Below are 27,989 nucleotides of genomic sequence, written 5' to 3' on the forward strand. Positions count from 1 at the left end.
TCTTCGAATGTTTATCGCGTCACAGCCGTGGGTTCCGAGCAACCGGGTCCAAAGACAACATCCAACGATATCGATATCCACTCTACTAGAATAAAGTGAACAGCCGTGACGCGAATAGTGACACGGCTATTTGTGGATGAGCGAGAAGCGTGTGCACGCGAGGAAACAGGCGAGAACGTTTCGCGAGACGCGAGACGCAGACATGAAACGTCGTGCGTCAACCGTATACTTTCCCAACGATTCGAAGAGCATCCCGGAAATCTGACAAAATTTCCCTTGATCTCTGTCGTAAAGTAATATTAATCGTATCAACCCCTTAATCGTTCCGATAAGTTGCAACTGACTCGTGCCGGAATTAAAGTCGAAATAATTTCCAGCCGAACACGATAACGCCCGTCCCCGATAGCAGATTAATAACGCGAAGATAGATAGTCCAATACGAATGAGGAATCGCTACGATACGAGCGCCGCAATTGCTCGATAAGAGAACGGTAAATAAAATACGAGTTTCACTCACCCTCTGAGCCTTTCGCTTATCCGCCCGCTGATTCTGGTGATATATTCGGCTGAAATTACTGACGATAACAGGCACCGGTAAAGCGATCACAAGGACACCGCTAAGGGAGCATACACCCCCCACGATTTTTCCCGCGATCGTTTTCGGAACCATGTCACCGTACCTGAAACAGAACAAAATTACGAAAAGTTAGCATCGAAGAAATCGATACGTGAAAATATCGTTGAAATGTTCGTCATGTGTCATGCGTAAATCAGTTAATACGTCTAATCGCTTATCGTTTCACCCTGAATCCGATTACTTGTACCGCAAACGTCGCGGCCACTTGTGGTTCTAGATCGCGATGTCTGACCGTGACGCCTTATTCTACTGAAAGTGAAACTCGCGCCGATTCGCACGGTCAGTCCAAGCCTACCGCGTCTCGGCAATGTTCAGTTTGCGATAGCCAGCGTTTGCAACTCCGACATAATTAAACGTTTACAATGCGAATAGTAACATTCGGTACTTTGATTAAACGTTAATAACAATTACGGTTCAGAATAAGTATTCATTGTACACAGTAATCGTGAGAAATTTGTCAATATTTTAATATTTATTTATCGAACCAATTGAATATTAATTTTTATCATTAGTTAAATTAATTGTTAACAATGTTTGTTTAAACAGTACGAGTTTTTCTTTTCTATTTCCAGGTTATTTAATTATATTACTTCTGTAGAATCATTTGTTGATCCTTTGTCGCAAGTAACAGCGAGCTAATGGCTGGAAACTTGTAATAAGATCTTTAGATATTAAAAGTGGGTGCGTGGAATGCCGCGCGTTACAAGTGTAAGTCGATCTCGCGGGACAAAACAAAACGACATCGCGCGTGTCCCGGAAGGACTCACGAAACTGTGACATAATTCGATAAAGCGGACAGGGGGCTCGTGAACAACCACGATCGAGGATTGACCCTCTGGCGATGTTCCATATTACGCTCGCGACTGATGCTCGGTTTCGAGAGACTACTTAGAAAATAGCGACGACCGCCGCGCAAAAAACCTTGGGATCTTGTCGAATTATCACCGCACCGTGGATCCGATCCAGAATTCTGTTTTTCTCTTTCCGATCGGGAGAGACGAGTATCGAAGATTTATTTCTCAATTCGACACCCTTCGAATCGTACTTCTTCGCTGCTAAAACCGAAAGCCGTGCAAAATTTGTATACCCAACTTCTTTCTCGCGTTGATCGATTTCTTCATTAGACAAAATATGATGAGACCTAACGCGATCCTCCTTCGAGTAGCTATATAAATTCTGGCAGGTATATCTGCAAACCGACACGAGGTGTCTTCGATATCGTGTCCAGCAAACGCGAGAATAATTGTACGCGTTGTCCTCGTGGCTTTTATCGGCAGACAAAAACAGAGAACCGTTCGTGTTCGACGAAACCGATACCGCGATGGTAGCAAGGGCAAAAAGCTTAGTAATTGTCTCGATCGAAGCGTATCGAACGTTAGTTAAACTCCATTCGATTTACGAGTCCATTTCGAAAGCAATTCGTAATATTTTCAACGCGTTACACTTAACGCGCCTGAACAGCTGTTGGGATGTGTAAAAAATTCAATTCGTGGCTCGACTGCCCCTACTAAATCTCGATTAATGCATGTCTGGGAAATTGAAACAAAATTAACGATATCCGGATTACGAGCTTTCCCGAATTAATGAAAATTTCAAGAGCCTTGGCCGGGGATAATTACTTCGTAAACCGTGTCGCGTTCGTTCTCGCGAATAAAAGGGGGGTTAAAAGTTGGACGGGGTGGCAACCCCTGCGATCCCGACCCGATTTCTTTATCTGCTCGTCTGCCTTCTTCGTCGAACGAAACGCGGCGGTCGCGGAAGAGATGAACGAGAAGAGAAAACTACTTTTCCACGCCGACGAATCCGATCACTCCATTTTCCAACCTCCGCCGAAACTTCGACTCAGCGGAAAAATCCTCCCTTCGTTTTTTTCTTCCCATTATCCTGGAAACCACGAAATTCCCTGTGGGAGAATTCCGGAACCTCGAGAACTCGATGAATGTCGGAGGAACGATATACGCCTCACGAGGAAAGAAGACTTGGCGTTCGGTCGCGTTAAAATTTTCATTCGACGATCCTGTGCTCGGAAACTTCCCAGTTTCTTCCGTCTCGAAGGGAAATAAAAATTTCTCGCGTGGTCCAATTTCGGCCAATGCTATTGAAACGCAATTGTAGTAATTCGACAAAATTCCTATAAAATACAAATTAATTCGACGGCCTGCGAAATACTAGATTCGTATTATCGAAACGCGATTAATACCAACGATGACAATGTTCTCGGGGAATTATTTCTGACATGAACGCCGTACCCTCGCGTAGGTGTGCCGACGTGCATTAAAACCCATCGCGAAAATGACTTAACGAACTTTGGAAAGACGATCGCAGCGAGTAATTCGCTTAAAATGAGCTTCGCGACTCGGCTTGGTGAACTTCCCATCCCGAAAGCTCGCACGAAATATATCACGGCTGACACACTTTCCTTAGTGTTCTTTCGGTACAAATATAGCCATTTCAAAATTCGAATTGAAAGTACGGCTGTTAGTTTGACAATTTGATAAAGAGTCGGTGCATAAATCCTTGTTCTTTTTAGCAGGTAATGCGTTGGAAAGGCGTAGCTGGATATAGCAGAGGGACTGACGTCGTTAGCCCGACGGATAAAACACAATTTTTCCTCCGAGATAGAGCGAAGAGCATTCAAAGCTAAGTAACGGCTTACCGTCGTTAGATAGCAGCCATTGCGGCCAATTCCAAGGAAGCGGCACCGAAAACAGGAATTGTCTAAGCGTCCATGAGAGACTGCTGTTTTTACGACTGCTCTTTACGCGAGACTAAAAGTGCTTCAAACTTTTTACGATTCAACTACTCGATTCCGACCACGTCTGTACCTAACCCTTCGACCCGTAAGCGATGTCGGCTGTCGCATGATTGCCCGTTTCGTTAACTATCATGCGCGTATTTTACCACAGCAATAATAAACATGGACCCATCGATTAATTGCCATATCTCGAGCTCTTTACTTCGTCGATACTTAATCGTTTATTAAATAATCGTCGCGATCTTATTATAAAGGTATTTTGTCTAAATTGACGTACAATGGGTATCGTTACTTGTGAAAAGAACGATGCACTTATCCGTGCTTCTCGACAAAATGGATATATTTTTCATTGTTCGGAGCTGAACAATTGATCGTTCTTCTTATCTTCCGTTCTCGTTAATTACAAACTGAACGTTCATTGATTCTCGATAATCTGTTTAGTCGCGTCCTATTTTGTTTCATTCATTCTCATCGATGAGCGAAAATTCTTTTCGCCGAACAATTATATCGTAGGGAGCCAACCGACGCCGATCGGGGATAGAAATAAGACAATGCATCGGCTATAACAAACAACGAACTCGCGAGTGTAAAGCTAACTACAGGTAAACACTCGACGAGGGAGTCTGCAGACTAAATATTTCTGTAGCGCGTAACACTGAAGAGTCTTTGTCATCGAACCTATGCTTCAGACCGTATTGTTGCTCACCGAGCAGCAATAATAAGCTCCAGACTCAGCCAGAAACTCCGAGTTCAAGGAGAATGTTCCGTCTGTGGGATGGAGACGGCGTTTCGCGTTTGAAAGTGGTAGCCGGGACACGCGACGGCAGCGAGTTTAGAATCTAGCGAGAATGGTACGGATCGGAAGATCTATCTTTAGAAAAGCACGCATTGACGGTCGCCGCGAATACTTGCCTCTTAAACGCGCGTTAAACTTGCCTAAAAGTCGATTTAGCCGATAAAACGCCAATCGCGAGTAGTTGGATGTTCCGCTAACCGATCGAACTACCCCTTGATAATTGTCGAACCACGCGAAACTAAAAGCGAGCAAAAGGAAGCGTGCACGAGTAATTGAAAAACTTGGACAAAATTTAGTTGAACAGGTTTCCGATTCGATTTGTCCATGTTTCCGCTACAATCGTCGGTGATTTTCTGCAAACAGATTTGTCGAACCTGTAGTGATTTTTCAACGATCGCTAACGAATTAGTTTCGAGAAGCGATTTTTCGAAAAAGACCCTCGACGATCGGCAAACCCTCTAATTGAATCCTTCTATGTATAACAGCCAACAGCGAAGAGCGCCGAACAAAAGAAGGGAGTCCGATGAAGAACGATTTTTCTACGATCTTTCTCTCTACTTCCACTTTTTGTTCATTGTTCTCTATCGGAATCGTGCTAACAAGGATCGAATCGAATTGATTCGAATTTTGTTTTAGTGAACGAGAGGCAAAGTGCAAATCGTCGGGCGAAGGGTAGGAAGGAGACGGGGAGGATGGGCGGTAAAAATCGATCGTAAACCAAGTGTTTACTCCTCGTTGTCGGGCACCGGGCGCGTTTGATAATGCAACGCTCGATAAAAATGGAGTCTGGATTGCTCTCCTCGAGCTTTGTTTGCGAACGATGTTCATCGTAGAAGCCCGACGAGAGCGTCGCCGGCCCCTTTCATCGGCCGCAAATGGAACAGTCGCTGCGTCGACGTAACGAAAGTGTCATAAAATTAAAAGAGCCTTCAATGGAAAACATTTCCTGCGGGCATTGTTGCGGTCTCGTGTAAATGCAGCGTCCGACGGTCTCGATACGGATGGAAAAACGGCTCTGTCGCGGCACGGTTGAATTTTAGATGCAATCGAAATGCAAATACTCCTCCGGGAACAGCGAAACGAAATAATTGTACTGTTATCGTCGAAGAGTATCGACGATGCATCATCGAACGCGCCAGAACGATGTATCACCGCGCGGACATCGAGTTTCGGTATGCGAGACACAGCTAAGGATGACCGATCGTTTTACCCATTGATCTTCGTTCTTTTCGAGAGGATCTTCGATGCATACAAAAAAGAAAAACGATTGTCTAGGTTGCCAAGTACGGGTGAGTATACAATAAATCCAATAAATATTCGTACCATCTATGTCTATCGAAGAAGTTTGATTAAATCAATCGATAGTTTTCATATTGTCAAATACATTTCTCGTTATAAATATGTATACGAATAAGCTTATACATGTATATATTTATACAGACGTACAGTTGGAAACATCAAACCTGCCATTTAATTTAAACAAATTTCATCGACAGACATAGGGGGTACGAATATTTATAGGACTGACTGCGAATGTAGTATCGTATGTGTGAAATAATATTAAAATAAAATAAATCGGACACTGAAAAGTGTAACACAGTGTAAGAATAGTATCGAGTACGGCACAACACCGACTTTCCTCAAACGCGCAAGGACTAGCTATGACTGGCCAATTATTTTAGCAATCATGACGTTACTCGAGTCTCCGCGCTTCTTATTTATCGAGCTCCCAGTGCGCGTCGAAGCTCGTCTGCCACCGGGATGCAACGTGCTATTATAAGACAAGAACCGCCCGCTTTCCGGATTCGCCGCGGACTGTTAGCGCGCGTTCGTCTGAAAATAAAACGCATCCTGAGCGGCGAAAACGCGTGTCAGCTCTGGTAATCGGCGTGACGAAGATGAAGTCGCCGACAGACGCGGGAAAATTGATCGGGGAAACGACCGAGAACGGGAAATCGTTGACAAGAACGAAAGGCATGGGAAAATAGACAAGAGACCGCCGAAATAGAAACTCGGACTCGTTTCGTAAAATATCGTTTAAACAGCATTGTATAATTAGTATAATTTGGCGCGGAGCGAGCAAATGTTCCGAGGCTGATCGCCTATACCACCGAGGTCCGAAGACCACTGAACCGAGTTAATCCGCTACCATCCCAAATCAGAGAGCGAGCGTCGTAACAACTACCTCTCTCTTCGTTATTCCATTCATCGAGGCATGTACCAGAATCCCCATACAATTCTAGTCTTTCGCGTTGCAACGACACGCTTATTCTTGGATGATTTCTTATCGACGAACCCACGTACGATCGGTATCAAGGGGATACACCCTCGACTAGCATCGTACAATTAACAAGTAATAAATTTCGAAAGCATAACGAATTAGGTGCGATAATAGTTTTACGGTAGCATACAAATGCTTTTAACGAGACGCTAGGCGACGAGGGAAATATTTGACGAGTGAGAAAATATTTGAAGACTCGAGCGACGCGAAGCTCGCGACAGGAGCAACGATGATAAAGCAGCTCCGTCCTATGTTTCCGTCCGCGCAACGAAATACGGGCTGTTGATGATTTTTTGCGGGATCTACAGAGATTTTTGTCGCGAAAAAGGCGAACGAACGGCGACTGATCGGAACGATGAAATTCCCTCGCGATTAAACAGCGAGCGGGGCAAAAGCTGAAAGCAATTCAGAGGAATGGATGCAAAAGAAGCGGGCGATCTGTTTGACGAGGTCACGAGGCATTCGACGAGAGATAAAAGTTTACTCTATGTGACATCCTTAACGAGATGCACGCCACTTTCCTCGATTTGTTCGAATAATTCGATCCATCGTTTCATCGGTTCCCACGGCTACGACATTTCCCTAAAAATCTGGTTATTAGCGAACGTTACGCGATGGGAATCAAGTTCGCCTAAAAATGTGGAGCGGGCATCGACTAATTTCCCATCGATTCTCCGCGGTGGAGTTCCAGATATAATTGCGAAGCCGAGGAACTACGTAGAAGGCGAGACCTAATCAGCCGCGTTTCACTCGGTATAATGAATGAAAATCGCGGGAAGCGCGCGGCCAGATAATTCCGAGAATAGATTAGGAATAATTGGGAGCTGCGCGTCGTGATCATCCTCCAGGCCAGGATTTCGTGCCATTCGCCGCGAGCACGGTCTTCGTCGAATTATAAACGGCACCGTGTGAACTTGTTGATTAATCGGATAATAGGGACCGCGCCAGGAAAGGCGGTTTCCTTGCCGACGAGGATGATCCGCCGCGACGTTAGTCCTCCTAGAACGAAGATCCTGGAAACTGTCGTTACGTCGCGACGTTTCTCGAGAAAACATTCAGCAAACGATTTGAATAACACGAATTCAAGTTTTACAGGTTTTCCCAAAGAGAGACACGCGAGTGTTCGATGACGGGAGTCGCGAGAAGGTTAAAGGTGATCTTTCGACAAGGGACGGATAACTAACGAGCGAAGACTGCGATCGCCGTCGAAGGTTGCATATTTGGGTCACCGGTGAAGAAGTGAAGTGGTGGCAAAGTTAACCAAAGGGTGCGGTTAACAGATAAACTTGCGACAAAAGGGTTTAACAAAAGAATGTTTACATCGCGACACACGCGATCGATCAGAGAGACGCGGCGATCCATGCAACAACGATTTTCTCGCGGATAAAGAAGATTTTCTCGCGCCGATCGGCCGCGATCGCAATGGCTTTATCGCGCCCCTATCTCGAACTTTTGCAATATAACTGAGAAGGGTGACTCGAAGGGAAGGCTCGCAAGGAGCAGCTGAACCCATGCCCGCTCGTCTTTCTTCCTCGCAGTGGTGTAGCCTTCGTTATTTTTGTCTTTAAACTAAGCGTTTTATAAATATCCGCATTCCGCAGCCTCTGGAATAATTTCCTAATCCAGGAAAGAATACGCGATACCTAAACTTCCAGAAGACGTACCTTTTCTGCGGAGAACTCGAATGCTTCTTAAATCGAATCGGACGAATAATTTATATCTCGCGCACAGAAAATGTAAATGCACTCGAGATACGATTCCTCGCAATCCTTTCCGTAGCTTCTCCAGGATCGCACTTCACGGAACGAAATAAAATGTCAAAGGAAATAGGAACCCCAACATCTTCAACGTCGCACTCTATCCTCTATGATAACGATTCTTATACGAAGAGAAGATCGTCGGAGAACGTTAGCAAAGCTGTGAAAAAGATGTCGGACGAACGTCTCGTGATATCGTTAGCGATTCGAGTAGGGAAACTGTTCGAAGGAGAAAGTAGAAAGGTTTTCACGATCGGTTGAAATAAAATCAGGGATCGCGTTAACTTTTTTCCGCGAAATTCTCTCCTGTTTAATTTCCCTTTGGCGGCAGGATGGGATCTTTGCGGTGCTACGCCTTTGTACGGTTAGCAGCCGCTTTAACGACGGTGTAATAACCACGTTCGACGAGCCAGAATGATCGCTAAAGGGCGGGAGCTGGTTGGAAAGTTGACGGGGGTTGGGTTTACGTGGTTGGGAATTCAAATGGAATCGCGAAGTCTGGTTCCGTTCTAGCATCGATTAACCCTATTCTCCGTGCTTCTCTCCCTATTCCTCTCCTCTCTCTTACTCCGTTTATCTCGCATCTCTCCGATCTGCGCATATCTCTGAATTCCGTCATAATTCCCCATGTATTCCTGCCCGTATAACTCATAACAGTACACATAAACGGATACATAGCGACGCAGCTAACGTAAATGCAAACACGCGCCATAGTTGCAGTAACCGGGGCGCAAACTTTTTGTATTCGAACGGCAAATGTTTTCGTCCGAATCGCAATGCTACACGACACACGCGCAAAAGCTCACCAGACCCGTTAAACCATAATCCAATCTGGAAATTTAATTAACAGGATGACTCAGCCAACTATCGTTCCACTGGCACGTTCAAATAATTACCGTCGAGACTGACACTTCAGATTTACACGATCGTTTCTCAAGCCTTCGAATTTCCCTGGTTCTAATCGTTGGTCGGCAAGATTGATCGCCAACCGACTCGAACTGTAATCGAAGGCATAGTAGTTATCGGTTCCGTAACAAGCTTCACGGTTTTCGCGGATTTCTTATCATCCTCTAGGTATAGACGCGTAGAAAAAGACATCGGGCACCGACCAAGTTCGCCAAGTTGCGTGTCGCGTCGGTGACGCTTATTAAAAAGTACCGTGAAAGTATAGACGCGATAGCGACGGCACGAAATCTCCGCGAGGAGTTATGTGTTCGTGCGGCCGCTGCGACAGCTCATTCGAAACGGTGCAACTGCAATCTCGCAAGCGTGTCGGCGAACTCACCGGCGATACCCAGGATCTGGCCGCAAAATGTTCGAGCTCGGTGTGGCCCTTGACGATATTTATCGTCGCGTCGTCCTGCCGGCGAAATGGTGGCCCGGCGCTCTCGCATGAAGCAACGGAGAATTGAATAAAGAAAACCTGTGCATGAATTACCGACCAACGAATGATTAAAAAAAAAAAGTCCGCGTCGGGACTCGCGCAAGTGGATCGCCGAAACTTCTTACAGCTTGACGAGTCTCTTTGATCGAGCGAACGGATTACACGTGTCCCGGTGTTAACCAGAAACCTAACCAAAGTAAATTAATCACGCGATCGAGAAAACAAAAGTACAATTTCACGCGATAGTTGGGCGCTATCTGAAATCGCCGCCACGACATCGTGGCGTGCATTAAACGGTTGTTACGTTGTTAAGCAGGAGCACGCAATGCGATTAACTCGCGCGGTTAACCTGCCCGCGATAATTGGTTAAGTTTCGAGTAATTAAGAAGTTCCCGCAGAACTGAAATCTCCCGGGCGCCCGCCGATTATGCTAACGAATACGTATCGCTTAAACGAGGCGATCGTCGTTTCTCGTTACAATGACGTCAACGTTACGAGTAAATTGAACTCTGCTCGCGACCGAATCGACGTTACAAGACCGATACGCGTTTCATAGTTTCAGATCGGAAATCGGTAAATTCGCGTCGCGTCGAGACGACGGTTCCTTGCGATAACGATCGGCTATTTATTTAGCGGCAAGTAATTTCACTCCGAATCGCGATGCTCCAATGGAAACAAAACTAAGTGCGGATTTATGGCACGATAAAGCGGACAGAGAGAACGCGCGTAATCAGCTATCGCATGACGCAGGATTAAAGCGGTACCCGTGTAGCGAAATTAAAGCGGACACCAGCCAGCTCGGCTCGATTTATAGAGTCAAGTATAAATATCGCGAGAAGTGCACGCGTTTAATTAAATATAACTCGTGCCGATTCTACGGGGAGGTAAAAATCCTGAATCCGTTGAGGCTCGTCTTGTTTGGAAGCGGTGAGGCGCGCTTACTGAAATTAATTAAACGTTTATTGCACGAATCACGTTTCGCGAGTGGAAATGCACGGTGTACATTCGCCGGCCAAGAATCGTAATGAAATTTTAACTGGAAAAGACAAGTTCCACCGACGGAACCGACAAATACATCGAACCATACGCGTACGATTATTTTACAGTATACAGCAATATGTAGCAAACGATAAACTATACACTCTGTCTCGTAAATATTGGTACCCTCTATGACTATTAAAGAAGCACGTGTAAATTAAATAATAGGCTCGATGTTTTCAAATAAATGTTTCATTATAAATATGTACATGGGTAAACTTTACACTTGCATACATATATTCCTTCGATAAACACAGAGGGTACAAATATCTATGGGACTGGTTGTATATTCCCTTTAACTGTTTCCCTAGTGATACGAGAACGTATCTCTCCATTATGAGATCTCTCGACGCTGCTTTCACAGAAACGTGGCAAAAGCATCGGTTATTCGATTTAGAGATCCCTCCGAATTTCGAAAGATTTCGACAGGATTTCAACTTATTGGCAGGAGCATTGATTCGCATTATGGCTCGGCGTTACGGCATAGAACTTTCTCTTTTTCTTCTCTTCGACGGCTCTTTATTCGTGTTCCTTCGACGTAAAGAGCGGCTGGCTCGAGTCCAAGGGTGCGGAAAGCGACTCGAAGAAGAAGAATTCGAAATCGATGCCTGTTTCTTCGGTCGAGGAGAGGAAAGCACGCGCCTTGCGTTCCACTTTCCATCCTTTCGGGCCTTTCAAACGCGACACGACGCTCCTGGGACTCCCACCCGTGCAAAAGCATCGCGACTCGCAGCTCCGTCCGATCGCTGACACGATCGCCTACTTGTTTCTCTACTTTCGCGTCTTACCGTTTCGTTGCTAGACAGACTCTCGATTTTCGCCTCGACGCTCCCTGTGTTTTGGACCGTGTGCATCGCGCGACATATTCCTCCTGGACCCCGAATTCCTTTTGCAATTTTGTGGAGGCACGCGCGATTGTTTTGGGAGCGCGTACAGCGTTCGCGAGATACCACGAGCATACCTCGAAATAATGGTACAGTCCGTCCAAGCATGTGTTTACGTATTTACGGTTCGATTGGAAACGAATTATTTTTGTCAAATCAATCGACCTCGCGCGTGGATTTTCTCGAATAAAACGTAGAAACATGGAAAATGAGTTGGTCGTTCGAACCAGCTTCCCCGTGGCAGATTTCGAGAGCTTCTATTAAACTATTCCAGCCGGCGGAATATTAATCACCTTGTCGAAAATAAATATCCTTCGATAGCGGTTCGCTCGAGAAAGCGCAAGGTTCGGGGTTCTACGTTGTAATTTATTCTGATCTTCTTTTGCACCGATTACCAGCGACGACAAGAAACTGATTGAACCGTAAACCAGTAAAAGAGGCTAATGAGAAAGGGCAATTATGTTCGAGAATGCCGGGTCGATTCGTGAGCGAGTAACCGTTAAATGTCACGTACAACCCTGAGAAGAATTATTTTTAGTCGATCGTCGTTGCCTGGGAAGCATCGCGAGATAATACAACCTAAGAACTAACGACCTCATACCTAGTCGCTTTTCGACTAAACGAGTGTCGAAAATTGTGAAATTTTTTTAGCAAATTTCGCGTATACGAAAAAAAAAAAAACTAAAGTACCAGGATAAGCTAAGGTTCGCGTGATACAATTTTCCTGACGATACGTCAAACTTGCAGATTACGGATAACGGAGAGAACCACGCGAGTTCTAGCGCGTAATCGAAAATTGGATCGAGCCGAGACAACAACGTGCCATAAATTCGGCTCCGCGAACGGCACAAATAAGAGATCGAAAACGTCCGATTCGTTCGTATACTATAATTCCAACTTTTCGATTCGGCCGGTTTTCAATCGAACTTTGCAACTACGGCGAGTGGAGCGTGCAACTTCTGCTCGAGGGACAGTCGAATCGAAAGAACGACGCATAGGGATCGTGAAACCGCCTCGAAAGTTCCGAGGTTGAACGTCGTCGCGACGTCGAAGAAACGAAGGAAAACGCCGAGGGAAACGAGCGAGTCTTGCGCACCTTCGCCAGCCGCGCTGGACGTCCGCTTCCGGTTCCGAGCAGCCGCGTTCCACGAGCTTGGAGCGCAGCCAAGAGGCTGCCGCGTGGCGAAACCGCGGCAAACGAGTGCAGTTTGGTGGAGCTAAATCGTCGTCGAAAACCGTCCGACGGGTCGGAAAAAAATTAGACGTATTCGCCAGCACATTTGGCCAGATTTATGACCATCGTCGATACCTATTATTTCCGCGAGGAGTACAGCCGTATTGGGGGGTCGAAAACAAATTCGACTTGCGATAGCTCGTAGATACGCAAGTAGATGCGTGCCGGTAGAAGCAACAATTTTTAATTAACGATGCTGTACGATTGCTTAATAGACGAGACGATCCGGTAATCCGTCCGAGCAAGTCGAGCAGACAATTTTCGTGATGGTTGAGAGGAGGAGTAGCTGGGTCAAAAGGGGGCGGGAATTTCTGTCAGAAGCAAGCCAGGCTTTTGCACCAAGTTACCGCCATAATCGAGAAAGCCGTGTTACCGGCGAACAACTGGGTCATTCCTAACAAAGTGAACTCGACTTCGAGCTGGACCAAAACCTTTGCGACGATCACCTCTCGCCTGCAAACCTTGTACACGTATATTTCATATGTTTCTTAATTATCCAGGAAAATGTACCCGGTTCGTGTATAAGAAAAATTGTACAAACGTAACACGTACATGCGAAAAACGTATCGCTTCGAAAAGATCGTGATTCGTTCAAACGATCGCTTTCTCTCTCTCTCTCTCTCTCTCTCTTTCTCTCTGCGAGAGTGGAATTATATTCGATTCAACGATCGTGTTAAAAGTCAAAGTTCGATGCGACAGAAGGTTGCCGTCTAATGCCAAACACGTGGATTGAACCTTTTCCAAGGTTGACACGGATTTATCCACCCTTGACGTTTTCGCGAGTGGATCAAACGATCGGTTGTTAACTTTTCTTTCTCGCAGGATCCGGCCCTGCCCGAACCGAGCTCGTACACATCCCTAGCCACCCAGATCGATAGAGACATAGATGCCGGAAGGCCATGAAGATCCTATGGGGGAGAGGACGGCCAGGACGAAAAAGAGAGCCACGAGCGACGGAGAAACGCGGAGGATCGTCCCGCGGGGAACTGAAAGCTGCTGGTTCATCCTCGATTTAGCGGTCGAACGAACGATACTCGAGTTACCCTTCAACCTTTCCTGCGCGTCCGACGTGTACAACGACTTGCCGCGAAAAATAAAAGTAGAACGAAATATGTCTCATTCCCGAAGATCGATCTCGTTTTTCGCCTCGATGCCGGATATCGAGAGTTTCCACGCGAATTACAGCGCGATCGCAACAACGTTCTCGTTTCTCGAAACATCCTGCCGGACGTATCGAGGAAGACTTTCCTCGTACGAGCTTAAAGTATCGTATCGCGAACGAAAAATCTCAGCTATTCTTCTCCGTGTAATTTAAGTTGCTGTTCGTACGAAAAATTTTATTTCGCTCGGTAAGATGGATTTCTCGAATGAGAGAAGGAGGCCAGCTTCGAAAGTAAACGCCTCAGAGAAGAGAAAGCCGATGGATCGTTCGCCATCCTTCTCAGAGATCTAAATAACGGAGAAATAAATCTTCCGCGGTTAATAAATTCCTCGAATCTCTACGTTCGTCCAGCAAGCTTGGTTTCCGGCTCCTTTTTCGCTCGAATGCCCTATTTTTTGCCGATCGCCTCATGAATTACAAATCTTGTTAACGCCGCTGTCCGACAGAAACGAACGGCCCTGTAGCCGCGAACGGGCGCAGTTAACCGAATCATTTTTCGACAAATTACCCTGCTTTTTCGCGCTGAAAAACAAACCTCCGTTTCGCTCCTTTTACGCTCCCGTCTCGCTTTAAACGACGAAACCGATCGCTTTCATGGCGGAGAGCAGAATTAACGATGCAAGCGTCGAACAAAAAGTCTATCGGACATTGTTTCGCGTAAAACATTCGCGTTTTCGTCTACTCAAAGACGACCGAGTCTGAACCCCTTTAGAAAAGCAACAACTATTGAAATCACCCAACAGTCGCAATTAATATACCCATTGACTCCTTAAACGAGGCAATTCCAACATTTCCCTTTCCGCCGTTCAGTATCGTCGTAACAGTGGAAATGAACGTCTTCCACACGCGACGAAAGTTTCCTTCGAGAAGTCGAGCAGTCGTTGCGTGACTTTAACGGGTTAAATAAGTAAGCCGAAGGGCGTGTCCCTCGTGGGGTCGGAAGGACATCGATCACGCGTTTCCTCGCGAAGATACAGCCCGCCCTTCCCAGAAAAAGAAATACGGCCAACGGGTACGCGTACGAACGGTAAAAAAGTGATTCTATAGCAAAAAGCGTATGCAAGTAAAACGGTCCGACAGACCTTGGACTCGCGGAAATTCATCGCGGAATTTATCCTCGGCGCGAATGTCGCCGAAAGAACGGAAACGGAGTATCTATGGCGAGGGAACCAATGGAAGCACGAGAGCGAGATCAACCGTCCGCCCTTCCTCGAGCCGAGTATTGGCACGGTGTTAACCTTCTGCGTTTACATTTTACACCCGCGAATTTGCATGATCGTAAAAACGTATCGTAAACATCGCTACGTCAAGTGTCGTGTAACGTTGAACGCGTTACGAGCGAACGCGTATCGTCGACGATTCAACGAAATCACGGCGCGGCGCACGAGGCCGGCAAGCTCGTAAAATTTCATTAATGCGTTAACCGGGAGTGACGAACATTGTTCGCCAGCAAACGACATGTAAATTTCAGCTACTTTTTTTTTGTTAATTAATATCGTAAGAAGAACGTATAGAAACGTTGGGTTACAAAGAGCCATCTAGATCGAGACGCGATATCGGAAATTAAATTGAGTTTCCCGTTCGCAGCGAAACTAGTACATCATCGTTGCGACTCTCGTCGCCTGACGCCGATGAATTTCGCAATTAACGACGACTCGAAACTGATCGAAACTACGAACTTGGCGGAAATCTGACGGGCTCGCTCAAAGTCGGCGCGAATCTAACCCGAAAGAGAGCTGAAACGTTCGCTGGTGTGGGTATATGTACCTTCGCAGCGGCGAGCCTCCCGAAGAAAGCTCAAACGAAACGGGATCCTTTGAGAAGCCTTTAATTAAGAATCAAACGTAGCCACGAATTAAGTCCGAGGACGCTAGTGATTCGCGTCGGGACGAAAAAGATTCGGTCGGTTGGTTCCCATCGACCCGATTCCGGGATGTTCCTCTCGTCCACCCTTCTCGGCTCGCGCAAGAGACAGAGAAAGAGAGAGCTTTCACGCGAAAAGCAATAGCTCGAAAGCATACCGTACCGGTAAACACGAGCGAAGCTTCGAGCTTTTATCCTGCAACCATCATCGCCACAGTGTGTTGTCGTAACGAACCGCGTACCGAAACGGAACTTGAAACGAGCCACCTTTCCGTGGTTTATTTCATTTATTTACTTATCAAAAGCTCAGCGTCCTTTTTAGCGCACAGAGCCGACATCAGACGGCCACGATATGAAAACGAACCGTAGGCTTTACAAAATTTCGTATTCACGTTTTACCGGCTAAAGTTCCTGGAAACGTCTGTCAACAACGTACGCGAACGTTCAGGGAGTAACACGCTGGGAATGGACGTTTGGTAAGTTCGAAGATAACGAAGCCATTTTCTAAATCCTCGGATGTACTCGGACTGGCGTCGAGATGTATTAAATTTCGAAAGAATCACTCTTCGCTAGGAAGAACGAAATTTTCTAGGTGCTTCGTTAAAATCGATCTCGTGGAAGAATAGTGGCGCGACCGACTGGTCCCCAGTGATTGCGAAGCAAAATTTACATGATTCGAATCGCTGATGGATTGCTGGCGATCGACTTCTCGTGGACGGCGCGTTGTGATACGTTGATGACAGGGACTACATTAGCATTTTATTGCAGACTATAGCTGCCTGTTGCATCGATCAATGAGTATTCGCGAAATGAAGCTCAGGGGAAAGTAATCCAAAGAAAATTTGAGTAAACCCACTAGTTTCAAGGAAGCCGGATCCATCTACTTAATCTCTCCACGCCCTTGGCCGCGTATGTGGACGTTTAGTTTTTTTATAATTATAGTTACTGTCGGTAATAAAAAGAACAAAAATTTGATAATAAGAACAAAAAAAACATCGTCCACGAAGAGGTTAAAGATGCACATACGTATTTTGACAAAGATCTAACAATAAAGATGATCACATAAAAGAGAGTAATAACCAAAGTGGCGTTAAATATATAAGGAAAAAGAGGTTTAGGTAAACGAAATTTTGTTGGTTGAATTCGATTAATTTCGAAACCATCGAAACCTATTACCGAATGGAGAAGGCGATCGTTTCGCGTTAACGGAGAATAAGAAGAAGAAATAGCGGTCCACCGGCTTGTTATCCGGCGTGCCTCTGCCGTGCGGATGTGTGTCGTAACCGGGAACATAGCGAACGATGGTCGAGCATCCCCAGGGGTGGCAGTATATTTTTATCGTTTTCCAGAAAGGAGCCTGGCCACGAAGCCCCGCCGCGCGGAACGACAGGAAATCGATGGCCAATGAAAGTTCTATTATAGACTCGCGCCACCTTCGTCTTACGGCGGAATAATTATAATGAAACATTATTACACGCTCTAAACCGTATAATAATTGCGCCAATACCGAAGCGTTATCGACGACCGTTTCGACGCGTTCGAATTCTTCTTGGAGGAAGTTGGAAGCGCGCTGCAAAAAATATTGAAAAAAGATAAACAGCGTATTCTTTGCGCGTTCGACCGAACTTGGTTAGCTCGTTCTAATGATCGCGGAGATCTGGAAGTGTTTTTTTAGAAATCGTCTTTTCAAACTAGGACTTGAAAAGATTACTCGTCGCGCACGCCGCACCGTGCAACGATTCGAGCCAACGTTAAACCAGTCCTAGGTACTACCCGCAAACGACGAGAAAAGCATTTTTAATTATTTTCATTCCAGTCGTAACAATCGCGATAATGACCGCATCGCAATCTAACCTTTCTATCCGAGCAGCTTTTTCCACCACCTCTTTATCGCGACGGTCCATCCAAGTCCCACGAACGCCAGACTACTATTTTTAATATTTTCCAAAGTAACCCATGCGATTCGCTTTTAACCTCATTCGTTTCGAGCTTATTACCTAAATTAATACAACGTCGATCCTTGGCCGCAGCGAGATCCGAGCGTTATCAAACGCGCACCCCCTTTTTGTCTCCTCGGAGTATTCGCCGTTCGCGACAAATATGCCCGAGTTTCGTCAATTATTCTAATTAAAGCAGACGCAACAACGTCGCGGTATTATATTCGGTTCTTTATTCCCGCGAACCATCCCCGGGGGGCACCTCTCGCCGCGGAAGCCCATTAAAGTTCACCGTGACGCGATGTTCCGGTTGGATTTGGTGAAAACCGAAAAAAAAAAAAAGAAGAAAGGTGCGCCGCTGCACGGTCGTCGCGTTGATAAAAATTTCAAGCACGGGGAGAACGAGTGGTGTCTTTCGAAGAAGAGAGTAAAGACCGAGGGAAAGCTAATGAAGCAGTCCCGTAAATTACCCTGTGCCGACCGTTATCGCTCGCAGCGTTTCATCCTCATTGGCTCGTACCGTTACGCGATTTCGCATTCCCAACGAGCCTACAGCCATCGATGTGCACACACCCATGCTTTATAGCGCGTTTTCATCCACCGACGCGCACGACGCCATAGCGTTTTCGGTTCGTGCGTCGATGCACGATCGAAAATCCGAAATTCATCTGGCTAATCGCAATCTCTGATACGGGCTTTCCCGGTATTAGTTGCGTAATCTGGTATAAACTGGAAGAGCGATGCAAATTATTAGCTCTAACGTGCGTGAAATTCCGTTCCTCTCGATGAAACTTTACAGACGCGCAACATTTTGGATATTTTATGTAGAGATACCCGTTTAACTCTTTGAGGCACGCGATTATAAAAGACAAATAAAATTCAAACTGCTCGGAAGAACAGTGTTCCCAACACGTTTGGACACGAATAATCACACGAATAAAATACCTGAAATAAAACAATAAAGCTAAGCAAAAGAACGGATAGTTTTTAACCCAGCTGAATTCAACGAGTTAACCGAAATACGGCCAGTCGCGCTTCTACCAATTCCGCCCTATCTCGCAATCATCTTTATTCAGTCCTCGAGCATTACACCATCGCGATCGTAACGACGTAATCGGCTGGTATTTTCATAAAGCGTCTGAAAATCGTAGTTGCCATCGGGGTCCAGGTGAAACTAATCTCGAAAACGCCTCACGTCGAAGCAGAACGAACCTAATTACCCACCTCAGCGGGCTACGGGCGTCATAACGGCCAGCAAAGAAGGCCAGTACGTGGCTCGATATCACCCCTGTTTCTCGCTCGTCGGAAAGGATCGTTCGAAATTCCTGCCCGGTAGCCACGAATCTACGGAGCCCCGCGTAATATCGTCTCGTCTCCTATCCGCAATCTATATTACCGCGGTGCAAAGGCTCGGTTCTTCGCAGACCACGCAGCGGAGCAGAAATAAGGGCGGACACCCGTAGCATTAAAGAGCTCGAAGCCAGAAAATGATCCGCGCGCGCGTGTGACCTGATATTTTAAAGACTACAGTCACCCCATCCACGAAACTTATCGTCGTCGTATTCGGAGATCAGGTTTTCATCGACGAAGGGAAACCAACTCGCGCGTTCTGTACTCCAGAAGCAAGAGAATATCGACGATGGGAGTATTACAATCTACGTCTATGCACGCAGAACGCGAAACAAAAGGGTGAAGACAAACGCGTGTTACGCGCCGCGAATTCACAGAGTGGCCTACTTCGAATTCGCAAATTGGCTCGACCGAATGGCTCGAAACTTTTTTTTTCAGAACGAACGAGGCAAAGCCAGCGGCGACAATTTCGACGTCCTTCCTTTTTGTTCGGAAATAATAGGTGCATATCGAAAATTGCAATAGACACGAAACGTCTGGGTAGGTAGGTAGGTAGGTAGTACCGACGAAAATACTTATCCGCGATAGATCGCTCGCGCGAATAGCGACAGATCGATTCAAAGTTTACGCCACTCGAAATATCATTAAAGATGACCGCTGTCTAAACGCTCTATAGAATTTCCCTAGCCAGTTTGGAGGAAGTAACGTTTAATTTCGAGATTTACGACTAGAATCGATAGAAAATAACGGTTCGAGGACGTCGTAAGAATAATAGCTTTCGCGGTAGGTATAAAATATCCGCAAAGTACGCCATTGAATCACGAGGAAGAACGCTATTCGCTAATACCGAAATCCCAGCGACGTCAGGGTCGTTTCACGAGTACTTGCGCGAGATAGATGCAATTTCTTTCCCCGAAATTTCAATCGTCGGTAATTTCCATAAAACAACAGGAACGTCGCGCTTCATTTTTCTATCTCGCGTATCTCGAAATCTGACACATTTCCAATAAAGCAATTCGAGGGAAATACGCACGCAAGTTTCAATATCCCGGAACTGATTTCACCTCGGCTTTCGTACTTAGCTATCGCTAGCCATCCAGCCTATCGTTCGCCAGGACTTTTACGTGCCTCGCATATCGATAAATCGACAACAAGACGTTTTGTAACGATCGTTAATTTGATCTGATGGCGGAGCACGCACGTTTCAAGAGCGCCGCGAAACACGGTGAAAGTTTCGGAAAGGAATTAGTTTGGTTTCACAGAGATGCACCTAAGCGTGATACATTCCGTGCCTGCGTGGTTATTTTGGCAGCGCGCCAATCGAACTCGAGAACCGAGGAGTGTTTGCCGAGCGTTTATCCGCTTTCGTTGTTCGTATCCTCTTTTGCCTATCCTTGCCCTTATCAGCTCGTTTTCGTCACCCTCGCGTCGCTTCTTTCGCCTCTGTTCGATTGATCCTGTGACTACGAAGGCCGTATACGTTCGTCTGGAATCCGGAACCTTTTCTAATATCGGTACGCGCCTACGGCCATGATCTCCCGTCGAGCGAGGAGGTGGAGATGAATATTCGATTCGCAGTTGAAAATCCACTGCGAAAATCCGTTCTACGTACCACTGACTCGTCCGTCGGATCTCTCGGATTTTTCAGCTGAAACGACTTCGCCGTGTCTAAATCTCAGCCATCTATCGTTCCATCGTCCCACACCCTCTCCGACCGGCAACTCAAGCTCTTAAATAAGGGGGTTAGCTTACTCGCGACAACAAATACGAGATGTAACTCGAGTAACCGAGTTTCTGGCTGGAGAACCAAGTATGTTTATACTCGGTGAAAAAATTCGCCATCGAACTACTCGACGGAGACAAGTTGAATATTAAGATGAGACTGAACGTCGTTGTCGTGTAACGCAATGAAATATACTCAGGTAAAATGTTTAACAACGGTATATAGAGATAAGCTGTGGCGTAAAAGTGGAAGAAGCGATCGAGCATGATTTACCGCAAGGACAGCAGCCTTTAACGGTCGATTAATATTTTACCAGCAATGGTACGTTCGGAAAAGTTAACGCGAACTACAACAAACAAGTAAATAAGGACAGCAGAAGCATTTACCTTGTAAACGAGAAAACAGAAATGAAACAAAGTGTACATATCCACGAATAACCAGCCTCGTTATCGTTAATTAAAAGCGTTAATGCACCGTCGGTACTTCACTTTTTTCATCTACTTTTTTCCTCTCGTTATTCGATTTATTCCCGGTGACTCGTTTCATTCGGGCGTTTACCACAAATTTGACGAGGAATCAGATATGTTTTATTGCGCGTATTTCTGACATTTGCATACGTCGTAATACCGGAAATTGTCATTCTAAAATGTATTTTTTTTTTTTTCATCTGCTCACTCATTCTCTCTCTCTCGTTCTCTCCGTCGACCTATCGATGTTTGGTTGTCTCTTCACCGCTATGATGGGAGCGATAAATCCTCGGAGGCAGGTTATCAAGGAGAAATAACGAGGAAAATCTCGCGCGCGTGCAATTTTAGCTCGGAACTCGTTTCGATCGATTAAGAAACGATGCGAAATGATAAATTATCAACGTTTCCGTAACGCGATACCATTTCCACGATTCCTTCATCGTACAGCGCCGTAACCAACAGCACCGATAGGAGGAAACGATCGAATGTTCGTTTATTTTTTATTTTATTTTTTTATTAAAAAGGAAATTACATTCCAGCAAGCGAAGGCAACCGTGCCGTTTGCCAACGATTTAAAATTCTTCGTCGAGGATGCGAACGTCTCGTACGACAGGAAACTATCGATGAAAGATTGGCTGATAGAAGAAACCGCGATCGAATCCACCGAGAACCCGATGCGCGAGTAAATACATATCCACGGATGGAACTGTTCGAAGTTCGAATCTTGTAATTCTAGGTTTCTCCTTCTGTTCGCGAACGAGACACGGCCACCTGCCCCGCGAATCTTTTGCATTCTTCGATACGATCAGCCCTTATTCTCTACGCGAACTATAAAAATGCAAAACGCTACGTGTACCTCGTCTACTTGCTCGCCTATACGAGCAAACACGATCTCCCTGGTCGTTCATTTCGCGAATACGAGGAAGACTGGAGCGAAATTGGAGGCGCCGATGAACACAATTTGCCAGAGTGGTATTTCAAGTATATTCGGCCAAGTTTTCGACGATACACCGTATCCCGTGATATCGAAGCTCGAGAAAATTACACGGAGGCACTCCGCGTCGCAGGGTATCCCTGAAAAACCTGTAGGTACATTTATCGACGATGAAAATCGAGGTCACGCGAACCGCGAGCAATGTGCACGCGCGATTCACTGACGACAATGAACCGCTGCAATGTGCAGTTACACGCGTAACCGCGCATCCAGTTGGTCGCATCATTTCCACCGTGTTCGCGCTTTTTCGCTCGCTGCCCTTTGGCTGCGGGAAAATACCAACCGAACGAAACCCCTCCGAAAGAACCGAGAATCCAACCGATTCGAAGCGAGGAACAACGATCGAGCTAAGGCGAGAGGCAAATTGACGAGTCGAGACGAGGAAGGGAATGCGGGAAAGCTCGGGCTTTCACGACTCGTTTCTTTTTATTTTCTTCGAGATAGGGCCGGCTCCCTGTTATCGACTTTGTCGAAAAGAACGGGCAAAAACAAGAACTAGAACGCAAGTTTCTAGAGGGTACAGAGAAAACGAGATTCGGCGGCTAACTTTGATTCATTCCGCGGCAGACGGAAACGAGTTCTTGAAAATTAGAGAAATAATGAAATGAAAATGCCCTAAAGGTACTCGGAGCACGTGTCGTCAAAGATGTAGGGAAGCACATAGAACCGAAGAAGCACGGTGGAATAATTAAACAGACGTAATAGAAGCACGCTTAACGCGCGCCTTCGTAAGCTAAAAACTGGTCGACGTAGGAAGCCGTATTAAATTTCGCAAAAAGCCTACATTAACATCTAGCATGAAAATTTATGGGAAACGCGGGCCGACGTTTGTAAATCGTTAAGTATGGCGCAGCAGGTGGCGGTTCGCGATCAGTTAGTCGTGAGATATCCTGTCACGTCATTTTTTAATCTCTCCAACTCTTGCGTGTGCGCAAAGTCTGTACATTTACTTCTGCGACGATCCTTTTATCGTAAACAACTCGGACAGAAAACGCAGCATTTCGGAGCAACGATTGTGCGTCCAGTTTTCTAAAATAGGTTTGAAAAGTATCGTGTTAGAACGCTGCTAGAGAAATCCTCCAAGCACCTGTTGATCCTTCTCGTTAAAGTTTGAAGGAGACCAGGAACCGACCTGGAACTAGCTTGGACACGCGAACTGAAATAGCCAGGTGGTGCTGACACAGGAAAAAACTAGCGACGTTATTACCCCGCGAACAAACACGACTTCTCTTTACTGTTTGCGATAGACACACATCGCCCGTAATCATTCGAACAGTTATCGTATCCTTACTTTAACTAATACGCCAAGTGTTTTCGAAACGGTCGCGCACAGTCTCTACGTATAATATTTGTTCGCAACACCGTGCCACCGTTCCTCAGAAATTTATTCAAGCTTCACGTGACGTTCACGATTCAAAAACAGTGCGCGCATTCGGTTCGATCAAAAAATATTTACACGAACGAGACCGTTTTATCTCATCCGGTCCAACGACAACCCTGTATGTATTTCAACCGTATCTGCGCTCGACTTTCTCAGCTTTCTCTCGTTTTGTCGTTAAACACAGAGAAATAATATACGGACTGCGACAAACGAGGATTATTCGTTTAAGAGATTCCAAAATGAACACTCGTTTATTTTATATTCCACCGTTTCGAGTGTTACTTACGATTCTTCGCGCAACAGAGTTTAGGGGACGCTGTTCCAAAATTTCCCTCAGCAAACATCGAAAATCATACGATAAATCTAACAGCCGATTAACGCCCGAGTTCTGATCAATTCCCGTCAACGGAGGTGTTATATTTGGACTGGCGAAACAATTTAACGGGGCGCGATTAAAATTATCAAAGGCCGCACACCGACGCATGGACATGAATATCCAAACGTGAACGAAAGAGAGAGAGAGAGAGAGAGAGAAAGCAACCTAAATCGCAATAATTAACGACGAAAACGTGGTGGAAGCATCTATTATAATCCCATCGACGAAACGCATTTGTCGTAATAATGAACCGTCATTACCCTTTAACGAACCTTATACATTCTCCGATCTGTGTTCATCCAAGTTGCAGCAAAAGTCAGTTAATCAACGAAACATTGTCGCCTCAACTCTAATTAAATCTCGTCGCACCCAACCGATTCCGTGGATCGAATGCGATATTCTAGCGCTCTACGGAACTTTTACCGCCAACTTTTCTAGGGAACGATCAAAGCCAGGGGATAAATTAATAAAATTTTCTCGCGCTTCTGTCACGACAACTCTATAAATAACGATCATTACCCCGTCGCTTTACTTTATCCAGAACATTTTAATCAGGAAAATACATCGCGACACTCGCGTATGTAGTATCGTTTTACTTCAGCGCGAGTGCATAAACGCGGCAAATACCATTACTCGCGATGGACTTTCTTCGAAAATTTCTCAACGTGGTCGATTAACTCGTTTCGATGACGGAAACCTGATATCAGCTTCGCCCTAAAACCATCGTTTTTAAGAAGGATGTACGTATCTTAAAACTATCTAGCTTTGAATCTCCTCCTACGACGAAGCTATTGCCGTCGTACTACGTCTTCCTAGAAGTTGTATAAATTTTGTAAACACAACACTTCTGCCTACCATATGAAATAGCATAAACATCGACGTGCCTGTTTTCAGAGGGATATCCTGTCTTGCGTAACGCTAAAAATCGTTATTAAGAAGAAACGAAAAGTTTTGAAAATTACAATTAGTTTGAATCAATTTTGTTCGCGAGAAACTCATGACATTTTAAGGCCTTTTCTTGTTCTCTCTAACCTACCTACCGAAAGCAGACCACGAAAATTTGATATTGAAACGTAACGCAGGCTGCCATGAATTACGTAAAAGGAGTCCAATCTATCCAGCCTTTTTACTTCGTATGAAACTCCGGATTAGATTACGACCAATAAAAATCGAGCCACGAAAGATCTGCGAAGCCACTGGAATTTGGCTGGCGCTCGAACGGCGAGCAGACGCGACCACCGACCGCGCAACCAAGATCATTCTGATTGTCAGCTGTCCACGCAAAAACGAAACGAAAATACTATTGACATAGATTACGTCGGGCAGAAATAGAGGAGCCACGCGCCCAAGTTTCCTCCTCGGCCGGAAACGGAATGGTTCAAGTTTTCAACGGTATTTACTCGAGATGGACGCTCGAGGATCGATCGAAATTCGGAGCACAAAATTCGCGCGCGCTATTACTGAATTCGTATCGAGTCAGCTCCCATGGGACTATTAATATTTCCGACCGACTTTATGGATCTGGATCTGTTCTACCCAGGTGGAAACTTTCGGACGGATCGTTCCGTAATTTTTTCATCACCTTCGCTGAAAGATCGCCGGATCGACGTGCAATATTAAAAGGAGCGAGAGAGTTTTCAGCGGCAGGATGCACAATTTTACAGTCTTGAATAAGGAGGGCTGCATCTTTCAAGAGTATCGCGGCGTACCTCTTGTAACGCGAAGTACGTTCTAATTTCAGAACTAAATCATTTCAAAATAGATCTGTACTTGCACGTCGCGAATCGAGCGTCTGTACAACCTCGGACGAAACGTACAACGAAAAGACCGACCGTTCCTATCCAAGTATTCGAATTCGAAGAAAAATCAAACGTAAATTGTAATCGCTAATAACAGAAATTTCTCCCGTCGAACCGGATCCATAATTATCACGAGTAAACCCAATGAAAGAAAGTAAGTGCTCCGAATGAAATATGCTTCGGTCGTTCCGCTGGCAGAAATGGGATGGCTCGAGTCTCTCCTCTCAAAAAACTTGAAACAGGACGGAAGAATTTAATCTGCGGCGACGTAGCCAGGCGTTTCCGAGGAATTAAAAGCAAACACAAACGTTCACGACGGACGAGCCAAGAAGTCGCGTTGTTCGGGGGCAGGTTGGTCGCTTTAATTCGCAAGAACGAAGAAAAAAAGGCTACGCTCGCGATAAAACATCAAGGGAAAGGAAGCAAGCGCAAGAAATCGTCGACGAGCTTTCGAGGTCGGTGCTTCTGCCGCAGATATTTAGAGAAAACCGCGTGGCTCTTCTATATAAGTAAAAGAGTCGTCTGTTGAAAATATCACCGGAGACCGACAGTTTATCGAGAATAAAAGAAACGTTGCATGGATACTCGATATATCCTAATATCGTTATCGTAATTTCGTCGTAAATTTTCCGAGCTACGAGTTATCGATGAAAAGGGAAAAAAAACTCACCCCAGAGTGGTCATAGTAACGATGGTGTACCAGAATGCAGCAGGAATCGAGGTGAAGTTTGTTCCATCGACGTTCTTCTCCGCGTAGAACATCACGGTGGCGAATATGATGATGGCCATGGCCAGGGAGAAAACGAGAAAGCCGAGCTCCGAGGCGCACGACTTCAACGTGTAACCGAGGATCCGCAGACCCTGCGAATGCCTGGAGAACTTGAAGATCCGGAACACACGAAAGACGCGCAACGTAACGAAAGCACCGGATACGTCGTCGTTATCGGTGATACCGAGGCCGATGTAGTACGGTAGGATGGCGACCACGTCGATGATGGACATGACTGATCGCGCGAACTTGCACCGACTCGGAGCCGCGAACAGCCTCAACAGATATTCCGCGGTGAATATCATTACGCACGCGGTGTCCAAACAGAAGAAGACGATCTTGTAACGTTCGCCGCATGAAAGCGTACCGGCGCGTCCCGGACGATTACCGCACGGCACGGTCTCGACCACGTTCGCCAGCACGCTTACGGCAATGAAGAAACCGGTCACGTAGTAGAACACCAACGCGGCCGTCGAGATGTGAGGATTTTGGAACGCCCTCCACATCTTTTGCCTGATATCCAGTAGCTGCTGCAGAGTTTGATCCCCGTTCTCGCTCAGCTTGTCGTCCATCAGCCTCTCCGCGTTCTCGCGCTTGCGGTCACGGTAATCCTCGTAGCAGCAGTCGCCGATCACGTCCGGCAATATGCCGAAGAACGCCAGCTCTTCGTCGTAGCTGGTCAAACATTCGTGCTTCGGATAGTGAAGCTTGCCGGTACGGTAATAGTTCAATATGTGTCTAAAGATATCCGGATCACGGTCGAAGAAGTACTCCTTGCTCTCCTCATCGTAAAAGAACTCCCGCTCGTTCGAGCCGAGAAGAGTGTCCGGATACTTCTCGAGGGTGTTCCGCCACGTCTCGAATCGACGCCCGCTCACGTTTATCAGAAGCTTCTCGTCGTCTGCCTTGCGACGATCCTTGGGGATCGGCGGCGGCGGAAGGGGATGCGTGGCAATCGGCACCCAACCAATCGCAGCCGCGCGGGCGAACGGAAGCCACGCTGCCACCGATGCCATCGCGGTAAGCGATGTTTGTTACCCGACACACCGAATTTCCCCCCTTCTTTTCTCCTCTGCGTACTCCTGTTAGCCGAGTAATTGCGCGGATACCGAAATGTTTGTGTCGTACGCGTCCCGTATCGAAGCCTCGATCTCTTCCGAGAAACCACGGTTCCTGGAATTCCGGTTCGATAATGTTTATGCCTTGCCGCGTGCGTATATCATCGTGAACCCTTTGTCTCTTCCGTTCATTCCCGTCGGATTTTCTTCGTCGACGCGAGCAAAGTACCGACCCGTCTTAGCCGCGAGCCCCGGAATCCCCGGAGAAAACCGCTACGACACACCTCCGAGCTCCGATACGACCGATCGCGAGAGTAGAATAAAGTCCTCGACGGTCTCTCTAA

At 46.1% G+C, this 27,989-nt stretch overlaps 1 protein-coding gene across 6 annotated transcripts in view; it reads right to left on the reverse strand.

Moving 5' to 3' along the window:
- Positions 1-27,732, reverse strand: part of LOC128890869 (potassium voltage-gated channel protein Shal) — a 76,259-nt gene extending 48,527 nt beyond the window's left edge. For all 6 annotated transcript variants that reach the window (XM_054149818.1, XM_054149816.1, XM_054149817.1 and 3 more), the window contains exons 1-2: positions 26,489-27,732; positions 518-680 (exon numbers count right to left, since the gene is read on the reverse strand). In XM_054149818.1, coding sequence (XP_054005793.1) covers positions 518-680; positions 26,489-27,603 — 1,278 coding nt within the window. In that variant the 5' untranslated portion in view covers positions 27,604-27,732. The remainder of the gene's footprint in view (positions 1-517; positions 681-26,488) is intronic.
- Between the last annotated feature and the right edge of the window lie 257 nt (positions 27,733-27,989).

This window comes from Hylaeus anthracinus, unplaced genomic scaffold (assembly GCF_026225885.1).
Source record: "Hylaeus anthracinus isolate JK02 unplaced genomic scaffold, UHH_iyHylAnth1.0_haploid 12001, whole genome shotgun sequence".
NCBI classification, from domain to species: Eukaryota; Metazoa; Arthropoda; class Insecta; order Hymenoptera; family Colletidae; genus Hylaeus; species Hylaeus anthracinus.